General features: G+C 41.2%; 2 protein-coding genes across 3 annotated transcripts; both read left to right on the top strand.

Moving 5' to 3' along the window:
* Positions 1-1076: 1076 nt before the first annotated feature.
* Positions 1077-7337, top strand: pfkmb (phosphofructokinase, muscle b). Of its 2 annotated transcripts, XM_028405898.1 has the most exons (22): positions 1080-1330; positions 2387-2460; positions 2646-2723; positions 2977-3166; positions 3277-3442; positions 3515-3559; positions 3694-3802; positions 3886-3981; positions 4055-4147; positions 4290-4415; positions 4664-4728; positions 4820-4883; positions 4992-5138; positions 5260-5330; positions 5417-5504; positions 5581-5733; positions 5821-5985; positions 6059-6120; positions 6201-6312; positions 6405-6504; positions 6602-6707; positions 7083-7335. In XM_028405898.1, the coding sequence occupies exons 1-22, from the start codon at positions 1246-1248 to the stop codon at positions 7222-7224; spliced, it is 2337 nt and encodes a 778-aa protein (XP_028261699.1). In that variant the 5' UTR covers positions 1080-1245; the 3' UTR covers positions 7225-7335. The 2 variants fall into 2 exon arrangements, with proteins under 2 accessions (XP_028261698.1, XP_028261699.1); XM_028405897.1 differs by having other exon boundaries at positions 1077-1330; positions 5581-5985; positions 7083-7337.
* Positions 7338-8279: 942 nt separating this feature from the next.
* espl1 (extra spindle pole bodies like 1, separase) lies at positions 8280-19198 on the top strand. Its single transcript, XM_028407240.1, has 31 exons — positions 8280-8640; positions 8810-9109; positions 9194-9952; positions 10033-10134; positions 10288-10396; positions 10524-10651; positions 10846-11039; positions 11127-11369; positions 11510-11654; positions 11866-12025; positions 12141-12277; positions 12381-12515; positions 12594-12710; positions 12956-13127; positions 13217-13345; positions 13438-13594; positions 13815-13924; positions 14040-15043; positions 15132-15534; positions 15631-15762; positions 15901-16114; positions 16202-16407; positions 16506-16633; positions 16891-17013; positions 17186-17335; positions 17424-17591; positions 17688-17792; positions 17881-17996; positions 18097-18180; positions 18502-18666; positions 18803-19198. Exons 1-31 carry the CDS (start codon positions 8560-8562, stop codon positions 19002-19004), a joined length of 6378 nt encoding a protein of 2125 aa, XP_028263041.1. The 5' UTR covers positions 8280-8559; the 3' UTR covers positions 19005-19198.
* The last annotated feature ends 848 nt before the right edge of the window (positions 19199-20046 follow it).

Raw genomic sequence — 20046 nt, 5'->3', positions numbered from 1 at the left:
ATTCTTTAACCTTACATTAAAAATGCCTTGACCTACACGTTGGACCTGTTGGTGCTGTATTGAGTGGGATATATCTGATTAGCTGAACTCAGTGGAGACTGTCCAATAAAAACACAAAACACACAAAAAAAACAACAAGTAGCAGCTTTTTATTCTCTGAGAAAAAAACAGCATATCAACTTGCAGCTGGTTAGGGAAAAACAGATAAGGCCAAGACAGCAACCTGCAGTTTGCAGATAGAGGATGTTAGTGCACGGCACGATCACCAATGCTTCAAACAGACATTTTAAATACCGTAAATGGATAGAAATAGGGAATAATGCTTGAGCAGCTCGCCTTCTGCAGAGAGGGTTTGTCATGTGAGTGTGACTGCACAGCTTTGGGTGTCCTCAGTGTTCTTGTTAGCACTGTATTGGTAATGTGGTTTTATTCTCCCTCCTCAGGTGGTAATGACCTCTCTGGACCGGGCGGTGAATGTAAGACATCTTTAGGCTTTAACTCAGGAAAAAATGTTGGTAAGCCAGATTTCAACTGCTACATTTAAAGACTAGTTAAAAGTCTTCAGAGACCCCCATCCACTATATGATTAGAGTATGACTTGTACCAGATGTTGTTAAAGTAAATGATAATATAATATTAGTACAATGTAATTTGAATTTTTTGGCCATATTACCTTAGTCAGTCTGTTGCAGTTTGAATCCGTGCCTGTCCAGACTGGTATAAAATGCCCAGTTAACTCTTGTGTTTTTTTTTAGTATTATGGTAATCATAGTGAAGCTGACTTTTTGATATAGAATGTCATTTATCATGACATTGAATGTTGAACATTTGCATGAAAGTTTGACTTATTCAACATCCAGCTTTTACAAAAATCTCAGTGAAAGCACATCTTGAAATTGTGAAACATGTACTAATATATTATTTGTCACTAAATTATATTTTATCTTTTTTTAAAACTGTTTTTTTCACTGTGATTCAGTGTTTTAAAAAGGGGGTTTGAGGTAATGTGGTTTGAATACTTTTAATAGGCACAGTGTGCGTGTGTCTAAATGTGTTAGCACAACTATGTGTGTCTCAGTGTCTGCCAAGAGGATAGTTAAGCTGGCACTTCTGCAACTGCTATTGCTTTCCATAGCAGGCAGGCTGAGTTAGAGGTGGCTGCTCGTGCTCCTCTCAGTGCAGCAGGGTGCTGAGGACTTTCACATTGAAGCCCTCTTTTTCCCAGCAAACTTCAGATCCAGGACCATGGCACAAAAGGCTCCTGTTGACCCCACCAAGATGGGAGTGGGACGGGCAATCGCCGTACTGACTTCAGGAGGCGATGCCCAAGGTGAGTGGATGTTGTCCGAGGAGCTATGTGAAGCTATGTGACTGTGTAGTACCAAGGCCAGGCTGCCTGTTTGCCTCAGCAGGTGGTGTGTGGAGGTCAGTACTTTGTGGCTGTGGCACTGGTCAGTGATCTGTTATATTATCTTCAGTTAAAACCCTTTTTTCTTTTCTTTACTTCATATATCTTCTACATTTATTTTTGATCATACTTCATAATCTTCCACTATAATGTTTTTAACTACTTATTTTACTTTACTTATCTACCCGGAGTGGCGTCGCTTAACTCACCCAGAGATAGAAACACAGGCAGTGACAGACGCCCTCTGCCCTTTAAACCAAAGAGTAATATCCCCCCTGTGACCTTTGGGAGGTGTGTCATAGACCCTACAGCCCTCTGCTGTGAGCATAAGAGGCAATGTGCAGTTTGCTGGTTTTTTTTACTCTCTCTTTACAAGTATGAATGTAAATGCATAACTGGCTGCCCATTACTCCTTTTTCTTTTGCACTCCAAGAATAAAGAATCCTAATTATAATATCTAGTTTCCTTCTTTACTTTCCTGCTTCTTTTTGCCCTGTGTCTGTTGTGAGGGCTAATTTTAGAGGAACGACCTTTCGGTCATGTGTTTGTAAAGTGGTGAGGTAGAGTGAGAGGGTTATTCTACTCTTCCTTTCTGTCCTTCCCGGCTTTTCACTGTAAGTGGAGATGCTCTTGGCACTCTTAAAAGTTAATCTATCCACATCTTGTCCTTTAAGCAACCCCTCAAAAGAGTAAGCAAAGGCTATGATTTACCAATAATGACACGGTACCATGGTATCATGCAGCTTGTTGCTCCAGCTGCAGAAGCAAGGCTATTTAAAGTCTAAAAATAGAAATGCTGATATTATTGAACAAATGAGTTATGCTGCATAGCAAATTTGCGGCTTACATTAACCATCAAAATAGCCCTCTTGATAGCACCATGCATAGTGCCACATATTTTTTTTTTGCTGAAACACTAACATGATATGAGATTCTATCTTCCGAATGAATGTGCATACACCTACATTGTTCCTACAGGTATGAATGCAGCAGTGAGGGCCACAGTTCGAGTGGGGATTTACACCGGAGCCAAGGTGTATTTCGTCCATGAGGTAAAGACTGAATGTCATAAACTGTAAAGTGTTCACAGTCAATTCAATGCAATTCAGTTTTTAAGCATATAGACTGCTATAAAAGTTGCCTAAATGCTTAATCAAACACTAATAAATTACTTCTTCCCAGCACTGAGCACTTTTTTAAGAAGGTTATACTGAGTTGTGTTTTTGTTTGTTGACAGGGTTACCAGGGTCTGGTCGATGGAGGCGAACATATCCGCCTTGCTACTTGGGAGAGTGTGTCAATGATGCTACAGCTGGTAAGGACACAAGGATGCAAAGACACTCTCCCTTTCATCAGTGTCTTTATTACCGCTGCTGTTTTTAACTTGTAATCAGCAGAGCTACAGTATAATGTTTATGTCTAGAGTGTAGTGCTGTAGGTCAAATGGTCAGTTAAATGCCAGGGTTCATTAAATAGCAGTGACATGGGTGCTTAAGTTTCATATTAGCCCCTCTCCTTATTTGCCTCCTTGCTTGGAACTGAATCCCTTCCACCTTTCCTGACATCAGGGAGGGACAGTGATTGGAAGTGCCCGCTGTCAGGATTTTCGCTCCAAGGAAGGTCGCACCAAAGCTGCCTGTAACTTGGTTAAACTGGGCATCACCAACCTGTGTGTGATTGGAGGTGACGGTAGTCTGACTGGTGCCAACCAGTTCAGAACAGAGTGGAGCGAGCTGCTGGCAGATCTGGTAAAAGCTGGTGAGAAGAGGCGTGCCCCTGAAATTTACAACACATTTACAACATGAAATTGCTGTGAAGCATGCAATGGTGAAGCTGTGTACCTTAGAGTCATTTTAAACTGTGCTCAGGGAAGATCACAGCAAATGAGGCCAAGAGTTCCTCCCACCTCAACATTGTTGGCATGGTGGGCTCCATCGACAATGACTTCTGTGGAACTGACATGACCATCGGCACTGACTCTGCCCTGCATCGCATCATCGAGATAGTTGATGCCATCACCACAACTGCACAGAGGTACACATTTATACATTTGAATGAAGGGTGGAGTAGACACTAAATTTGACTAAAAGATGTTGTATACTGCAGCCATCAGAGGACCTTCATCCTAGAGGTAATGGGCAGGCACTGTGGGTGAGTATTTACGATAAAAAGTGATCAATACAGGTAAAATGCCTCAACTGGTTACATTTAGAATATAACAAAAGATCAGCTTTTACTAATGACTTTATAAAAAAGAATACCATACTGGAACTCTTTGTCCGTAGTTACCTGGCACTGGTGACAGCTTTGGCCTGCGGTGCTGACTGGGTCTTCATTCCAGAGATGCCCCCAGATGATGGATGGGAGGAGCATCTGTGCCGAAGACTGACAGAGGTAAATGTCATCATCATTAGTTTCACTACATGGGAATACATAAACGCGGTGAAAATTAGTCACTCTTACGCTGTCCTTCTTAGCAAAGAGGCCGTGGATCCCGCTTGAATATCATCATTGTTGCAGAGGGAGCAATTGATCGAAATGGGAAACCTATCACCTGTGACAGTATCAAAGAGGTCAGTAACATTTCAGTATATAAAGTATCAAATCATGTCAGGCAGACTACTCATAAACTGTCTATCTGTTCAGCTAGTATCCAGGAAGCTTGGCTTTGACACACGCACCACCATCTTGGGCCATGTACAGCGAGGAGGAACCCCCTCCGCTTTTGATAGAATCCTGGTAATGTCTCAATATAACCATGAAACTCCAAATAAAAACTCAAAAAAAAAATAAACTCCATTTTTGTGAACCAATTAAAAGAAAACAGTATGTATTTTGTTTCTCACTGTCTCCCCTTCTCTTTCTCATTGTTATGATTCAGGCGAGCAGGATGGGTGTGGAGTCCGTTATGGCTCTGCTAGAGGCCACACCAGACACTCCTGCATGTGTCGTCAGCTTGTCTGGAAACCAGGCTGTCAGGCTGCCTCTCATGGAGTGTGTGCAAGTGGTGAGTCACGGTGCATCCAATAAATTTACTGGGCGAACATTACATTGAAGTGTAATTATTTCAACCTGCCATGTCCTTATTGCAGTAGCAAAATGGCTGCAGTAGGCGGTGAATTTCTGTGTTTACCTTGGTCCAGACTTAAAAACGAACCCGTACAAATACTTTTATTATTCCAAATACTTGAGGTTTATGTTTGATATTCAATATTGATCAATATTCTTTTTTTCTTGCACTTTCTTTCACACTAGACTAAAGATGTCACAACAGCCATGGCTGAAAAACGGTTTGACGATGCCGTGAAGCTCAGGGGAAAGTGAGGCAACACGTTTGTGTTGTTCATTTGAAAATGTCATGCATTGTGTTGAGTTTCAAATGTCAGTACATTTTTCCTCAATTCCTCACAGGAGCTTTGAAAACAACTGGAGCACTTACAAAATGCTGGCTCATGTGCACATCCCAGATAAAAAGGTCAGAAGCTACAATTCTACCATCTGATTGCAAATGAACACTCTTTCATTATGTCTCATGTGAAAAAATGTATTTATTTTTTTCTGAATCTGAATTTGTCTTTACCAGAGTAATATTAACATTGCTATTGTGAACGTGGGGGCTCCATGTGCTGGAATGAATGCTGCAGTCCGTTCGGCTGTAAGGATCGGGATCCTGCAGGGCCACCAGATGCTGGCAGTGCATGACGGCTTTGATGGCTTGGCTCATGGAATGGTAAATCATATAAAGACATGTACCAAAGCAATATTTGAGCAATATACTACATTTACATTAGCAATACATGGCCTTTGACATTTAAAGGTCCTGAAGGAGCACACATTCTATCCCCCCACAGATTGAGCCCATCGGTTGGTCTGGAGTGGCAGGATGGACTGGAAAGGGAGGCTCCATGCTGGGTACAAAGAGGTAAGGCAGTGCAATACAGTGATGACAGTTTTAAGTGTTTTTAAAATGTAAAGTCACCTTTAAAGTGTGTTTTTCATTTTATAAAGATCTCTGCCACAAGAGTTTATGGAAGAAATAAGTCTCTCCATCACTAAGTTCAACATTCATGGTCTGGTCATTATTGGGGGCTTTGAGGTAAGACTCTGATTGTGCATTGCTAGAATATTCTTAGCTACTTCCCTAAGTCCCTAATTGCTGTTTCTTTACACAGGCATTTGTTGGAGGGCTGCAGATGGTGCAAGCTAGAGAGAAGTATGAGGAACTATGTATTCCACTCGTCGTTGTTCCTGCTACTGTGTCCAACAATGTTCCAGGGTCTGACTTCAGCATTGGCACTGACACGGCCCTCAACACCATAACCATGGTAAAACATGTTATTAAACACTCAGAACCACAGCATAAACCCCAAAATAGTTCACTGCATCGGTTTCCTGTCATCTGTACTCTGCAGACATGTGACAGGATCAAACAATCTGCTGCTGGAACCAAGAGAAGAGTTTTCATTGTTGAGACTATGGGCGGATACTGTGGTTACCTAGCAACCATGGCTGGATTAGCATCTGGAGCTGATGCTGCCTATATTTATGAAGAACCTTTCAACATTCATGAGCTGGAGGTCTGTCTATCCTCTTCAGAGACAGAAACAGTGAATTGTTGATGGATATTTTTAACAGATGATTTCTTTACAGGTAAATGTGGATCATCTGGTGGAGAAGATGAAGACCACAGTAAAGAGAGGACTCATTCTGAGGTTTGAGGAAATTAGCATCATCGATTCTATCATGACACAACTTTACCACTGTGTCATTTATTGATCTGTTATTGTTTTAGAAATGAAAAATGCAATGCAAACTACACCACCGACTTCATCTTTAACCTGTACTCAGAGGAGGGCAAGGGTGTGTTTGACTGCAGAAAGAACGTATTGGGACATATGCAGCAGGTGTGCCGTCAGTGCAGATGCACTTTTTGCAGACGACAAGTTCCACCAACTTACATATTATACATTAAGATCGCCATTTTTTTTCTTTTAAGGGTGGAACACCCACTCCTTTTGACAGGAATTTTGGCACAAAGATGGGAATCAAGTCTGTCCTGTGGTTGACTGACAAGCTCAAGGAATGTTACAGACATGGTAAAAGATGCCACTCAAAACACAAAACAATACACTAACCTCTGCTGTTTCAATGCCCTAAAACTGACAGATTCTTTTTTCCAACTTCAACCTATAGGTCGCATCTTTGCCAATTCTGCAGACTCAGCCTGTGTGTTGGGCATGAGGAGGAGAGCTTTGGTTTTCCAGCCTCTGGCAGAGCTTAAAGAACAGACTGACTTTGAGTGAGACTTTATTTCTGCCCTTTGAAATTATTTAATGATGATTATTTCACATAATTCATTTCAAAGGAATGATTGACAGGTTTTGGTCCAAGGTAGATGGAAATGAGCTGCACAGATCTGGTTACATAATCATACAGGTGAACCTATTGGGTGATGAGAAGCGTTATGATGACATCATCATTCTGCGGTCCTATTTCTGGAGAGCCCAGGTTGAGATTTCCATGAAGAAAAGACCTGTATGCACCATACAAAATGCAATATGTCTACTGATACCTAAGGCCACAAACCTGTCAATCACCTGTGTACATAAGCTGTTGAATTTTACGTCATTGTTTTCACTTTACTTTTGTCACTGACACATATTTGCCTCTGCAGACATCGTATTCCAAAGAATCAGTGGTGGTTAAAGCTGAGGCCCATCTTAAAAATCCTGGCCAAGTACAAGATTAACCTGGACACCTCTGAAAAGGCTGCAATGGAGCATGTCATCAAGAAGAGAGGTTTAGTTCCTCAGTAGACTTTGAATGAAATAACTCAGGATGGGACATGACCTGAGTGTCTCCTCCTAAAGCACTTAAACTCTGTTTAAGGACAGTGCAATATGAATAAAAGAAAGTCTCACAGTAAACAGACAAGTGATTGTTTTTACAGAAAACATTAACACCATGCTGTGAGGTAAAATAAGATTTGTACAATGATGAGAACTCTACAATCCTCTTATTTACATTTCCATTAAAACAAAAATAGGGTTTCGGTTTGTCATGTGTATACATCTCTCTCTCTCTCTCTATGTGTCCTTCTATTTTAACCTAATATCTAAATTAAATATTCTTATCAGTAATTTCCGATCAATGCCTTGCTTCTCTTTCTATTTGCATTATGGAAACCAACATTTTATACAAGTACAGATACAACTATTGGTTCATAATTGATTCGTTTATGGCGAAAATATTTGGCAGATTATGCCATAATTACCATACATAATGGTAATAATCAACAGCTGCAATTCTATATACCGTAGGCTATATAGGCTAAGCTTGACCTGAGTGTGCTACAGTAGGTAGGCTATAAAATAAAAAAGATATGGTATTGCAATATAGCAGAGTATTTAGTTTTTCTTCAGTGAGAGCTTTTAATATTCAAGCAGCATTTTTGATTGCAATATCTATGCACAGTGTGGTATAAATGCTTTATTTAATTATAATTACAAGCACTTCTTGTGCCACTGCAGGTTACTGAGATTAGGTTTTTAGTATTACTGTATTATTGGAAGAGAAAAAATGACTTAGAGCCACATTTGCAAAGTAAAGAAAAACTTAAAAATAATAAAAAAACAAGCTTTAAGATGCAACAAGGCTACTGTTAGTTAATATAGGCCTACACATATGAGACAAGAAGGAGAATATTTACTGTCTCTTCCTGTATGTAATCGAAGACACATACAATTATTTTATTTTCCTTGTATTTTTAGTTTTTAGGTTTGACGTTTTAATATGAGCTGCGACTAATAAAACTATAGTACCCACAAGCCTTTGTGTTTCCGGCTGAAAGCGGATGTGCTGTCGGATTGGCTGGCAACGATCTCAAACGGATTTAAAATCTGTGTGTGGGATTTAGAAGTTTTTAGGAGACAGTGCTGTTCAAGCTGTGCCTCACATGGAAAGCAAATCGACTGTTTATCTGCTGTAGCTAGAATATTTGTTACGTCGTTTCTTTCATGTAAGTCCTACTTACACTTGGAGAACGTTCACGTTAGCTCAGCAGCGACGGTTGACGTTGCTAACGTTAGAAGCTCGAAGCTAATATTAAACGTCGTTTAGTTTAGGGTAACATTTCATTCACAGCTGCCAACATGAAGTGTTTAAAAGTGGACGAATACATCGAAAGGACCGCATCTGTCACCCAAACGGGGATGTTATTCCAAGAACTAAAGGTTAGCATGACTTTGCATCATTTATGAACTAATATGTAGACTGAATAGAAGAACCCGCTTTTATGTTGAGGAATACTTTCAGCAGGAAATGCAGAAAACTATACTGTCACGCCATTTTTTTTACTGGTAATTATATATATACTTCAAATGTGTTGTCTACATTTAACAGGATTATGTGAAGAGTAGACCTGGTCTGCAGGGTCGCACGGTGTGTGACAGGATTATCAGAGCCTGTAACCATCACATCGGAGCTGGACTCCTGGGGTTTGACCACGTCAGTCAGCTGGTAAATCTGGTCGAGCTTTCCCTTCGTGGTTATGACGTTTCAGCAGGACTTGTTCAGAGCTGTCCTCTGTATATGGAAAAGATCGTTTTCCATATCGTCAAGAACTTGAGCTCTCTACAAGTTCACGCTCTATGCAGCCATGTTGCTGGACTGCTTTACAACAGGCTTTCCACTGCAAAACAGGTATGTGTTGCTCTGTACAGAAAAGTTTACAAATCTAGACTGCACAGATAGTTTCAGCTTTAACAACGTTTGCATGGTCTACAGGCTGATGATGACTTCTGTGTTCTCGTGCGGAGCTGCTTCTCTGTCCTCTGGAATGGGCTACTGTCTGCCTCGAAAGACAAGAACATTTTAAAACCTCTGGACAAATTCTGCTGCCAGATTCAAGCTTTGAGCTTCCTACTATTGTTGGATATGAAAAGTACAACCCCCACTGCCTCAAAAGCTCCTATATACATTGACCATGCCATCGCTGAATTTGAAAGTAGCTGTGGACAAGTGACAACCGAGAATGCTTCCCTTCTTCTTAAGGAAATCCAAACACTTTTTAACAGATGTTGGACTGATGGCCAAGGCTCTGAAGAAAATGACTCCAAGCTATCTGTAGAGGGATCAAGCTTTTTTGCCATTTCTGAAATGGTACTGATTGTGGCGAAGGCTCTTTGTAAGGCTGGCCAGTACAGTCTGGCTTCTGCTTTCCTGAAGGATATTGAGCGCAAAGTCACAGATTGTATTGACTCTCAGTGTACAGCGCTAATAATTGGCAAACAGGGAGTGAAGATTCACAAGATGATAAAGGCTGGTGATGAGAGCAGGCAGGCTTTGACAGAATGTGCAAGGGCCTTAAGGTCTCTTTCAGCTGACCTGAGTGACAAAGAGGCTCATGCAGTGCTAGAAGGGTGTAGTATGGTGGTATGGGCTGTTGAAAGTGGGCAAAACAAGGGATTGAGCGGCCCAGTACTCCTAGCTTTGTTTTCTTTCCTTGAGGAGTACCAAGACAGACTAGTGAAGGTGCTAAACAAGGTTAGTGTGACTGTGAAACATGAAAAAAACAATGTCACTATGTTTGCTAGAAAGAATTTTCACTGATCACTATTTTTCAGAATTCAACATGCCAGGCCGAAGCCAACAAACTGCGGCAAACCCTCTGCTTCAGTGTTTACCAAGGCTTTGTATTTGCTCATGAAAGCATGCTGTCAGCACAGGTGAGGATGCTTATGTAAAATGAAAGTTTCTTGATGGTGATAGTATTGGCAAAAGTGAAAGGTAAATGACTACGGTAAATGTTTTCAGTTGAACAATGTTAGCAGTTCAGGTCATTGTAAGCTTTTGTATTAATCACAATGTATTATATTTAGCTGGAGAGTGATGCACTGGACAGAGTGCTGCTTTACTGCCAAGCCACAGCTGGGTTAATGGTGACAGAACTGCACAAGTCGTCTAGTGCAAGCCTTGTCAGCAAAATGGGTGATTACATTCTAAGTTTTTATCTTATTCTACATTGTTAATGTTGTCAGGCACAGATCATAGATGCATTAAATGACATTTCATATTTGTTATAACTTTTCTCTTTTCTTTACCTTGTGCCTTACAGTCATTGTTGTGAGCAATATTGCTTGTTGGTTGTACAACCAACGCCTCTATGACCAGACCTTCATGCTGGTTGAGATCCTTTGCAGGGATTTATGCAAGAATGGCCCTTATACACTTTCAGCAGACAGAGTAAGCTTAATTAATATATTTGAATTTATCAGAATTCTCATTGTTTTTGTTTGTTTGTTTTTTAATATTGCATTTCATTAAGTGGGGCTTGTAACAGTATTTCTATTTGTTTTTGCCAAGAGTAAATGCTGTTAATTTCACTAAAGTCACTTAATGGTTTGTAATTTCTAATTGTGTTTATCATCACTATCCAGTTGAGCAGGCCCTTCATGCTGGCTGTACAGAGTTCACGGCGGGGTGGGCAGCTGGAGCGAGCCTTGGATTGGGTGATCCTGTGGCTGAAGGCTCTGGGGGACAACGTTACCACTCACTTGGCTGAGCCTGTTTCTCTGTGGGTGAAAATAAAGACCGATGCAGCCCGTAACTCTGAAGAGGATATACGACTCCGGTAGTCCTGATATTTGATTTTTCACTCAGCATTTTGTTTTATAGAAGTAATGTTAAAACTTATTTGTGCTGTCATGTCCTGCAACAGAACATTACGTGATGGTTTTGGGCCTGCTGTCCTTGATGAGCAAGTGATGCTTTGCCTATTGGATGAGGAGCTGCGTGCCTATAAGGAGGTGTCGGGGGACACAGCTCAGGAACGCTACAACACTCTCTGTGATTTGTTGGATATCTGCCATGAGGAAAGCTCCCACACCCATCGAAGAGCTGTCTACCTCTGTGAAATGGCCCAAGTTGTGTGTTTCCAGGATTTCAGTGAACAGACTGACTGGTAAGATATTTTTTAATGAATGGTCTGATTGAAAAAGACTGTACCACTGGTGTCAACAACTGTAAATGGTTTTTCTAGGCCAACTTATAAAAGCAGACCATTGTCTCTGTGTTCCACTTTGTTTATTTGTGACTGCACAGCACGGCAGTGGATTTTACCCATGAGGCTTTACGACTTCTTGAGGAAGAACCAGAGACTTCAGAGAATGCAAGCAGATTGAAAGATGACAAAGCCCATGCCTTTCTTTGGCTTTATATCTGCACTCTGGAGAAGAATCTTCAGGAGGTAAGATAATTAATTCATTCAATTATATATATATTCAATTCATAATTAAAAAAAAAGTGCATATTCCTTTGTTACTCTGATGCACTAATAATATGTTCTTTAAGCAGTCTGTGTTCAAATTTCTTTTCACATATAATTGATGTAATTAATTAATGTGTAGAAGTAAGCCTTGTTTTATAGTGGTTATTGTTTGTTTGTTGCTTTTGGCCAGGGCATTGAAAATGACAGAAAACGGAGAGAGTTGCGCGAGGAGCCACTGTATGAGGCCAGCACCATAGAAAACAATGATTTTGATTATGAACACAAGCAGAAAGCACAGGACAGTGTTCAGGTCTACGAAGGCCTGCATTTCGACCTGGCTGGAGAGAACAGTAAGAGTTGATTATTTATTAAATAGAAATTATGTGACGAGATTTTACTGTGGTTACTGTGACACATCGGATTTATAGATATAACCCTTCTGACACAGATTTTTTTTCTTTTAAGAGTTGTGTCAGCCTTTGGAGAAAGCCCTGGATGGATGGTCAGCTCTTTTGAGTCAATCGATGCCTTCTGTTAGGAACCCCAAACAGACCTGCAGCTCTATAGCTGTGACTGCAGCTCTTTTCAGACTCATTGGAAAGGTAATGGCATAGAATGTGCTGCATTTCCAAGGGTAGTTTCTACTAACTAGACATACAGACCAGTTTATTATGTGTTGTCATTAATTTATCTTTTCTTATGCAGCCACTGAAGGCTTTAGAAGCTTACCAACTTGTGATTGGATTTTCACGTCAACTTTCTGATGCTCAGTGTTGTGCCAACTTACTCTGTCTGTCTGCGAGCCTCCTCCTGGAAATGGGCACACCTGACTTGGCTCAGGTATTGCACCCGTTATGAGCATTCTTGACAAATACATGAATGTTTGTGAGCTATAATTTACTGTATAAATTATTTAAGGCCCAGCTGGAGGAAGCGGAAAAAATTCTTACTTTGGATGCGACTGCTGAGGGGCCTTCTGCCCTCTCCATAATGGTTGTCCTTTTGAAAGCTCAGTACCATTACTGCATAGGACAGGTATGTAAATTCAGATTTAAAAAATTAAAAATAAAAAACTGTTATTTGTCCCTGTGGGGCAATTAAAGGCACATAAAGCAGGTAGTGCAAAATGATGGCAGTAGCAGCAGAAAAGACAACCGGTAGAACATCTGTGCCACATAGAATAAAATAAGTAAAGTAGGATAAGATAATAAATAAGATCTAGGACAAAGCAGATTAGATGCATGGAATGCATGGTTGTTTATCGATTGCTCACATTTCAGGTGGACTGTGGAGTGTCATATCTGTGCGATGTGCTTAAAGAAGTGAATGAGCAGAGACAGTCAATGAGCTGGTACTTGCTGCGTGCACGGACCCTCCAGACATGCAGCTCTTATCTGAATCTGGACTCTGCGCAACTACCACAAATCCAGCGAAGCCGCATCATACAGAATGGTTTGCAGAATTCATTATTATGTTTTGTGAGAATATAGCAGTTGTGTTTGTAGCTACAAACGGTTCATTCCTGTATTTTTCTGTCACAGGTGTGAAAAACCCAGATGCTGCCCTGTACGATAGTTTAAAGCTTCTTCGCAGCATGCTGGTAACTTTAGTGGGAACTGCCTTATATGGGACTGACTGCCAAAGCTCTCATTTGCACTTCATTGACCAAGGTGCGTTTCTCACAGTTCATTCTAATACAGCAATAAGTTTTTTTTTTACGTGCTTTTTGTTAATGTATTTCTGTCCTCTGGTCTGTGAACAGGTAATAACCTGGTGCTGAAGTGGCAGCTACTGTCAGAGCTCTTATCGTGCTCCATAAAAATGGTGGCTGTGAGAAGCACCTGTGGGGCCATAAACGATGCCAGACTCCAATGCCTCGAAGCCCTAAAACTTGCAATCAAGCTGCGAGCGATAAGCCAGTATGTAAATGTTCATTACTGTGAGTTAAAATGCATTTAGGGAAGTGGGGGGGGGGGTCAAGAAAAGATAATTGGATGTCACTTAATTTTTAACAGTGAGGTTTTCTGAAAGGTTTCGTTAATGGTTAGGTATGTTAAGTACTGAAACTCAATCAAATAACATACTCTACAAACACATCACTATCATACCACAATTTCATACCATTTATTTATATTGTAGATGTGCCGAGCTGCTGGTTATGAAAGCGGAGTTGGCACTCATGCAAGGGGGAAGAGAAGAAAGCAAAAATGATTTGGACCGAGTCAGACACCTCCTGGAGCTCTGCACAGGTCTGTTGCATGTTGTATGCCTGTAGTGTAATGTTTTGCATTGACTATCTATTTCAATCTTTTGGTCCTATACCTTTCACACACTTAGTATTTAGTGATGTTATGTTTTCCTTAGATTTTTCTGACCAGGTCCAAAGGACAGATTTGAAAATAAAGCCAAGGAAAGGGCGTCCAGGACAGAAACCTCAGATTCCCCTTACCACTGTAGAAGATGATCTGAAGGGAATCCTGAGGACCAGGTGGATTGTTAAAGAAGTGGTAGTGAGGGATCGGTCTAGCTCCCCGCCTCTTAAAGCTCAGCCTCAGCGCTGGCTCTCCTCTCTAACGCACGAGTCTGACTGTCTGTGCCCCTGCTGCTCTGAGCCCTCTCTGGGCCGGGCCACTGCTCTATGGGCAGCTACACTGGCTGATCTGGTTCTTCAAATGGATCCCAGTGAAGGTAATGCCAGTTCAAAACTGCTGCGGGCAACATTATCCCGCTGTAAGAGCGTTACCACTAAAGTTGCATCACAGTTGGGTAAACTCTTCCCTTCCTGTGTCCCTGCCAAAAGTATGTCTAAACCTTCCTTAATGCAGGATGTGGTGGGCCGTGTTTACCTACGCCTGGCACTGTCTGGGCTGGAACCGACTCTTAAAGTCTGTGGTATATGGAAGATACTGGAAGTTGGCCTAGCCTTTGTTGATTCCTCACCCTGTCCTGTGCTAAGACCTGTGAAAGCAGGCCTAATGGCAACTAAAGCCATTGCATCATTGGTGATATTAGCTGCCAAAAATCACTGTGCCCCAGAGGAGCTCTTCTCAAATGCTTGGTCTTGGAATGCACCTAATGTCCTGAAGTCACAAAAAAAAATCCCTAGCTCATCCATACAGAAAAACGACTCTGTTAAAAGTCTTGATGTTCCTGAAAAAACGAGAAAACCGAAGAAGGTGAAAGTTCCTTCGACACCAGTGAAACGCGTACCTTGTACTCCTGTTCACAAAGTGAAGGGCCCCAAGTCAGTGGAGAAAGCACCAAAGACTGCCTCTAAGCTAAAGTTTTATGTGTATGATGAGTTTGTGGAAGACATAGTCCCGCCTGTGCCAGACGCCCCCAAACGCACAAAGAGGTCACGTTTCAAGGTAGGCATGAACTCACACTGATGTTTTATTTCTTCCTAAAATGGTTCATAGAAAGTTTGCTTATAACAGCTCTTATATTTTAATACAGATAGAATTTAGTGATGAAAGTGACTCGGAGCCTAGTAAAACGGCAGAATCCAACGAAATGGCAGATGTCCCTCAAAAGCGAACAACTGCCAGAAGAGCTGCTAAAACAGCAGCAAATACACCTGCAGAGAAGGCCCCACCAAAGAGGCAGACTAGGAAAAAAAATAGCACTGCAAAACTCATCTCTTCTGAGGATGAAGAGACACCTGTCAGTCAGCCTACAACAGCAAGAAGAGGAAGAACCAGAAAGCAGTCATCCAAGATAGAAGCAGAATCCATGGAGGAGCCAGACATCATGAGGGCCATTGAGGAGGACACTTATGAAGTTCTGGATATAAGCATTGAGCAGCTGAGGGCTTCAGATAATGAGACTGAAGAAAAGGTGGCTTCAACAAAAGACATCAGTATGTATTTCTGTTTGTATGATGTAACACAGCTAGCATTAATTTTTAATATGAATCACAAGATTTGAACTGGAAATATTCTCTTTTCCTGTTTAGACACAGATTTTGAGGTGTTGCGGAGGGATAGCTGTTGTAATTTGGAGAAAGATGGGTTTTCTGAACTGAGGAACAGAGGACAGCTGAGAGAAGGTCCACAGACACCCTTCCATCATTCAGACAATAGGCCAGGTGAGTCAAAATCACATGGTACTGTTATATTACATATATAATATCATCTGCACTGCTATAATACCTGCACCAGCTGTGCTATGCGCCTTCCAATTTTTGTAACTTTATTCTTTCATTTGATTCTTTTTTTTCCTCCAGACAATTTTTCACTAGAAGATGTGAAGTTGATGCTCCAGTCAGCCTGGTTGAGTCTTCAGCATTTCCCTTCTCCCACCATCTATTCAACTCTCTGTGCTCTTCTGGCCTTGACCATGGGACAACAGGACCCCATGACTACAGCAATGCTACACTCCCAGTCCTTGGGCATCACAAGTCGGCATCGCACAATCAGGCATCTAGGGTGCTGTCTCAGGTTAGCACGTCTGATATGTATAGTTTCTTTATTTGAATTATTATCACCAGTTCTAACAACCCGTATTGCTTTGTGTCATTCTGGTAGGAAGCTGAGAAAGGCCTCAAATGAGCTAGCAGACAAGATGGATGCTTTGAGTCTAAATGACACCAGCAGCACTGTGTCCAAAGCTTCTACTGAACAGAGGCTGTCTGAGATGGAGAACATCTTTTCCTTCTCTACTGCAGACTCCTTCACATTCCCCCGGAGTCACAGCCAAGAATTTATCCAACAAATTGAATGTCTTCCTCCAGGTACAAGAAAAAGATTAATTTCACTGAAATGTGAAGTATGCATTGTCTGTAATGATAAAAGGAAACAGCAGAGTCATTCATGTCTCTTGTTTGCACAGGGGTGACCGTGTGCTTGATGTCTGTGCTTGGAGTAAAACCTGGGAAAATGGGCGATAGCATTCTACTGTCTCGTCTTGAGAAAGGTTCTGCCCCCGTAACTGTTCACATCCCCACATCCAAACAGCAGGTAAGGCCTAAGGAAGGATTACTTTATTTTAATGCTTCAAAGAGTTCTAAATCTAGGACAAAGAATGGCAGCAATTTGAATCCATATATATATTAATTTAAATGTTTGGCAAGAAAAAAAAAGATTTTTCTATTCCTTACTAGCAGTACTATAAGAAAATCTATACCACAGTGTAACTTGGTGTAGAGGAATGGCAAACATTTAAACTAGCATGGGTCAGATTCATTGTAATTTGACTTTGTCTATGTGTGTTTTAGCACTCCATCAGCTGGTTAGTACAGGAGATTGATAACATCCAGACAGAACAGAAGGCTGTGAGTTCCGTGTCTGAAAAAGCGAAGTGGTGGGAGGGCCGGCGGGCTCTTGACTCCAGAGTTGAGGTAAGTTACAAGGTATAGCACTATTGGAGTACTCCCTAGTGCTTTGTAAGACCAGCCTTATTCTCTTACAGTTAAAATGATGCACATTTAGCACAAGGAAGAAAGAATTTGGCAAACAGTGCAAGTTATCATTTGGTCAGTGTTTGACTAAGTGTCACTAACCCTCCTGCAGCGGGTGCTGAATGAGATGGAGAGATTGCTTGGATGCTGGAAGAGCTTTCTTCTGCCTTCTTCAAAGGATCCTGAGCTCTGCAAACAGTCCCAGAAACTATGCAAGGCCTTATTTGCCAAGGGAGTGAATGTCAGCGAGGAAATGTTGAAGGTGTGTTTTGCTCCACAATCTTCTGAAAAGCAGCTGGAAAAAGAACACCATAGCAACACTAACCCTTGTGATTTTTTTTCTCCCTTAGGCTGTGCTCTCTGCATCGCCTGTGCTCTCTGAAGATGATATTAAAAGATTTGGATTTGGACTTTATCCACAGTGGGATACAGAGTGTGATCAGCTTCTACGTACAGCTGTGTCCCAGCTCTCAGAGAGCGATGAGCCTCGCGGCCATGCGGTACTCATCCTGGACAAGGTTGGTTTCTCCTGTAAAAAAGCTCAATTGCAACATGCAATTTTTAATAGGAATGATATTTGATGCTCACCAGCTTCTGTCCTGTGTTTGATGCAGTACCTTCAAAAGTTGCCATGGGAGAGCATATCGATCCTAAAGGCTCGCTCCGTAAGCCGAATGCCTTCCCTGCACTCACTGCTTGGATTGAGCATTCAGAAAGAGGTACGATTTAATGTCCATGACTTTTTCAGTAGTGTGATGCTAACTTAGTGTTTGGTATAGATGTAATTATGTAAATCTTACCTTTTAGACTGACCCTCAGTCCATCCTGACACACGGTGTGGATACAAGGAAGGTGTATTATGTGCTCGACCCAGATGGTAATTTAGGGAACACCCAGGAACGATTCAAGGAATGGTTTTCCAGGTAAGACCAACACTCAGAAGTGAAATAACATTTTGTGTGCATGCATGCATGTGGGCTGACATTTCAGTTCTTTGCAATTTACCTAAAACTTTTCTCAAAGTAAACCAGATTGGCAAGGTGTGTGTGGAGCAGCTCCTGACTCCAGTCAACTCGAAGAAGCTGTTGCAACCAAGGATCTGTACATGTAAGTTTGAGATGGGCAACATAGGAGGCAAAGTGATTTAGAAAGATGCAACTAATGCTATAAGATCTCTAAGAATTAAATTTGCAAAAAGTAGTCAAATACTTTCTGTATCTGCTGTCTGTAGTGATGTGTGTAGTTCTGAACTTCAGCCTCAACCACTACTGTCATTGAACAAAAGCTATGTTGTAAGGTTGATAAACTGATGTAGTTAATTTAAACACACAAATGCAGTAAAAAATACTGATGTGAAGATCATTTAACACCATTGTGAATGTTTTAATATTAATCCGCTTTAACTATTTCTCTCTGTCCATTCTTTAGTTATGTGGGCCATGGCGCAGGTGCACGGTTCCTCAACAGCCAGTCGGTCATGAAACGGCAGATGAGAGCAGTTTCTCTGCTATTTGGCTGCAGGAGTGCTGCACTGGCTGTTTGTGGTGAACAAGAGGGACAAGGGATCATTCTCAACTACCTCATAGCAGGCTGGTGAGAGATGTGTCTTTATACACTTTATTTAATGCATATCATTACAAAGATGTCCTAACTATGAATATTCCGCATGATACTGCAGAACACTACAGATGTCATTTAGTCATTCTGCTGTGGTGTCCTTTATTTTTAGCCCCTTTGTTTTGGGAAACCTGTGGGACGTGACAGATCGAGATATTGATCGCTTCACTAAAGCCTTGCTGGAGTCCTGGTTGTCTGCTGGATCTGGAGCTCCTCTGCTGGATTATATGGGTCCATCACGTGAGACCACAGTCCTGAAACACCTTATAGGAGCTGCACCCGTGGTCTATGGCTTACCAGTCCATCTGCAGTAGGACTGGAATGGTGATATAAAGTGGATGTAAACGGTCTATGCAGTATGTGGACGTTATTGTCTCAGTGCACACACACAGTGCTGAAGGCTTGCAAGTAATTCATCATCTTAATTTAAACCAGTGCTTCAATTTTAAAGATGTAAAGTGTTTTTTCTGGGTTTGTTTGAAATATCTTGTAATGTATTTGAATGCTCCTTTTTTTAATTGTAATGGTGCTTTGGATATTTTTTAATAAACGTGCTCAAGTACAAACTAGAAAAGGGTGTTTTCTGAAGAAAATGCAAGTTTGAATGCTGATGTGAAGGATTGCTTTAAATTGCTGGAGAATCGGAGCAATTCAGAGCTTTGTATGCCACTGTGTGTCAGCCTGTCACCAGGTAACGACAGAGACCTCAAAAACCACTCCAACTTTGAGGGCCTGGTGTGCGGAAATGATTCGGAATTAGACAATTCTGAATACACTAAAACACTAAAATGGAGTCTGTAGCTTGAAATTTGTAGGAAGAGATACATTTGGCAGATGACAAAATTGCTTAATGCTTTAAAAACTTATTTTTTTAAAAAAACAACCTCCTGGAATGTCTGTGAGATGAACATTTTGATAGCTGAATGGCTGAAATCGGTCAATGTATGCTGAAGATACGCTGTGCCAAAAAACTTACGGAAGAATAAAAAAGAAAGAGGGTGAATAACAAGAGTTTGATTGCCTAGCAATGGCAATCAAACTAACGATATGTGCTGTTGAAAGCCTGAAAGTGTGGTCTCTGCCAACACTAGCCTGCATCTAACAGGAGGGTTCTTGTTTCAGTGCTACTAACAACTGAACCACTTGTCACTTACCCAATTTCATGCTTAGTCTGTTAGTTTTCCCTGGTTAATAATAAAATGCATTACTTCAACCAGCTTGTATTGATCATGACCCCCCTGTCACTTTATAGTTTGGAATTTATTCTCAAGCGTCACAGCTGGTGACCTGCCGGTTTTATTTCCTAGCCTTATCAATTTTTGTGAAACATTTTTCCAATAAACACTGAGAGGGAGG

Source organism: Parambassis ranga, chromosome 5 (assembly GCF_900634625.1).
Source record: "Parambassis ranga chromosome 5, fParRan2.1, whole genome shotgun sequence".
Taxonomy (NCBI): Eukaryota; Metazoa; Chordata; class Actinopteri; family Ambassidae; genus Parambassis; species Parambassis ranga.
Note: the sequence above shows the minus strand (reverse complement) of the source record. Positions and strands in the feature narration are given on the sequence as shown.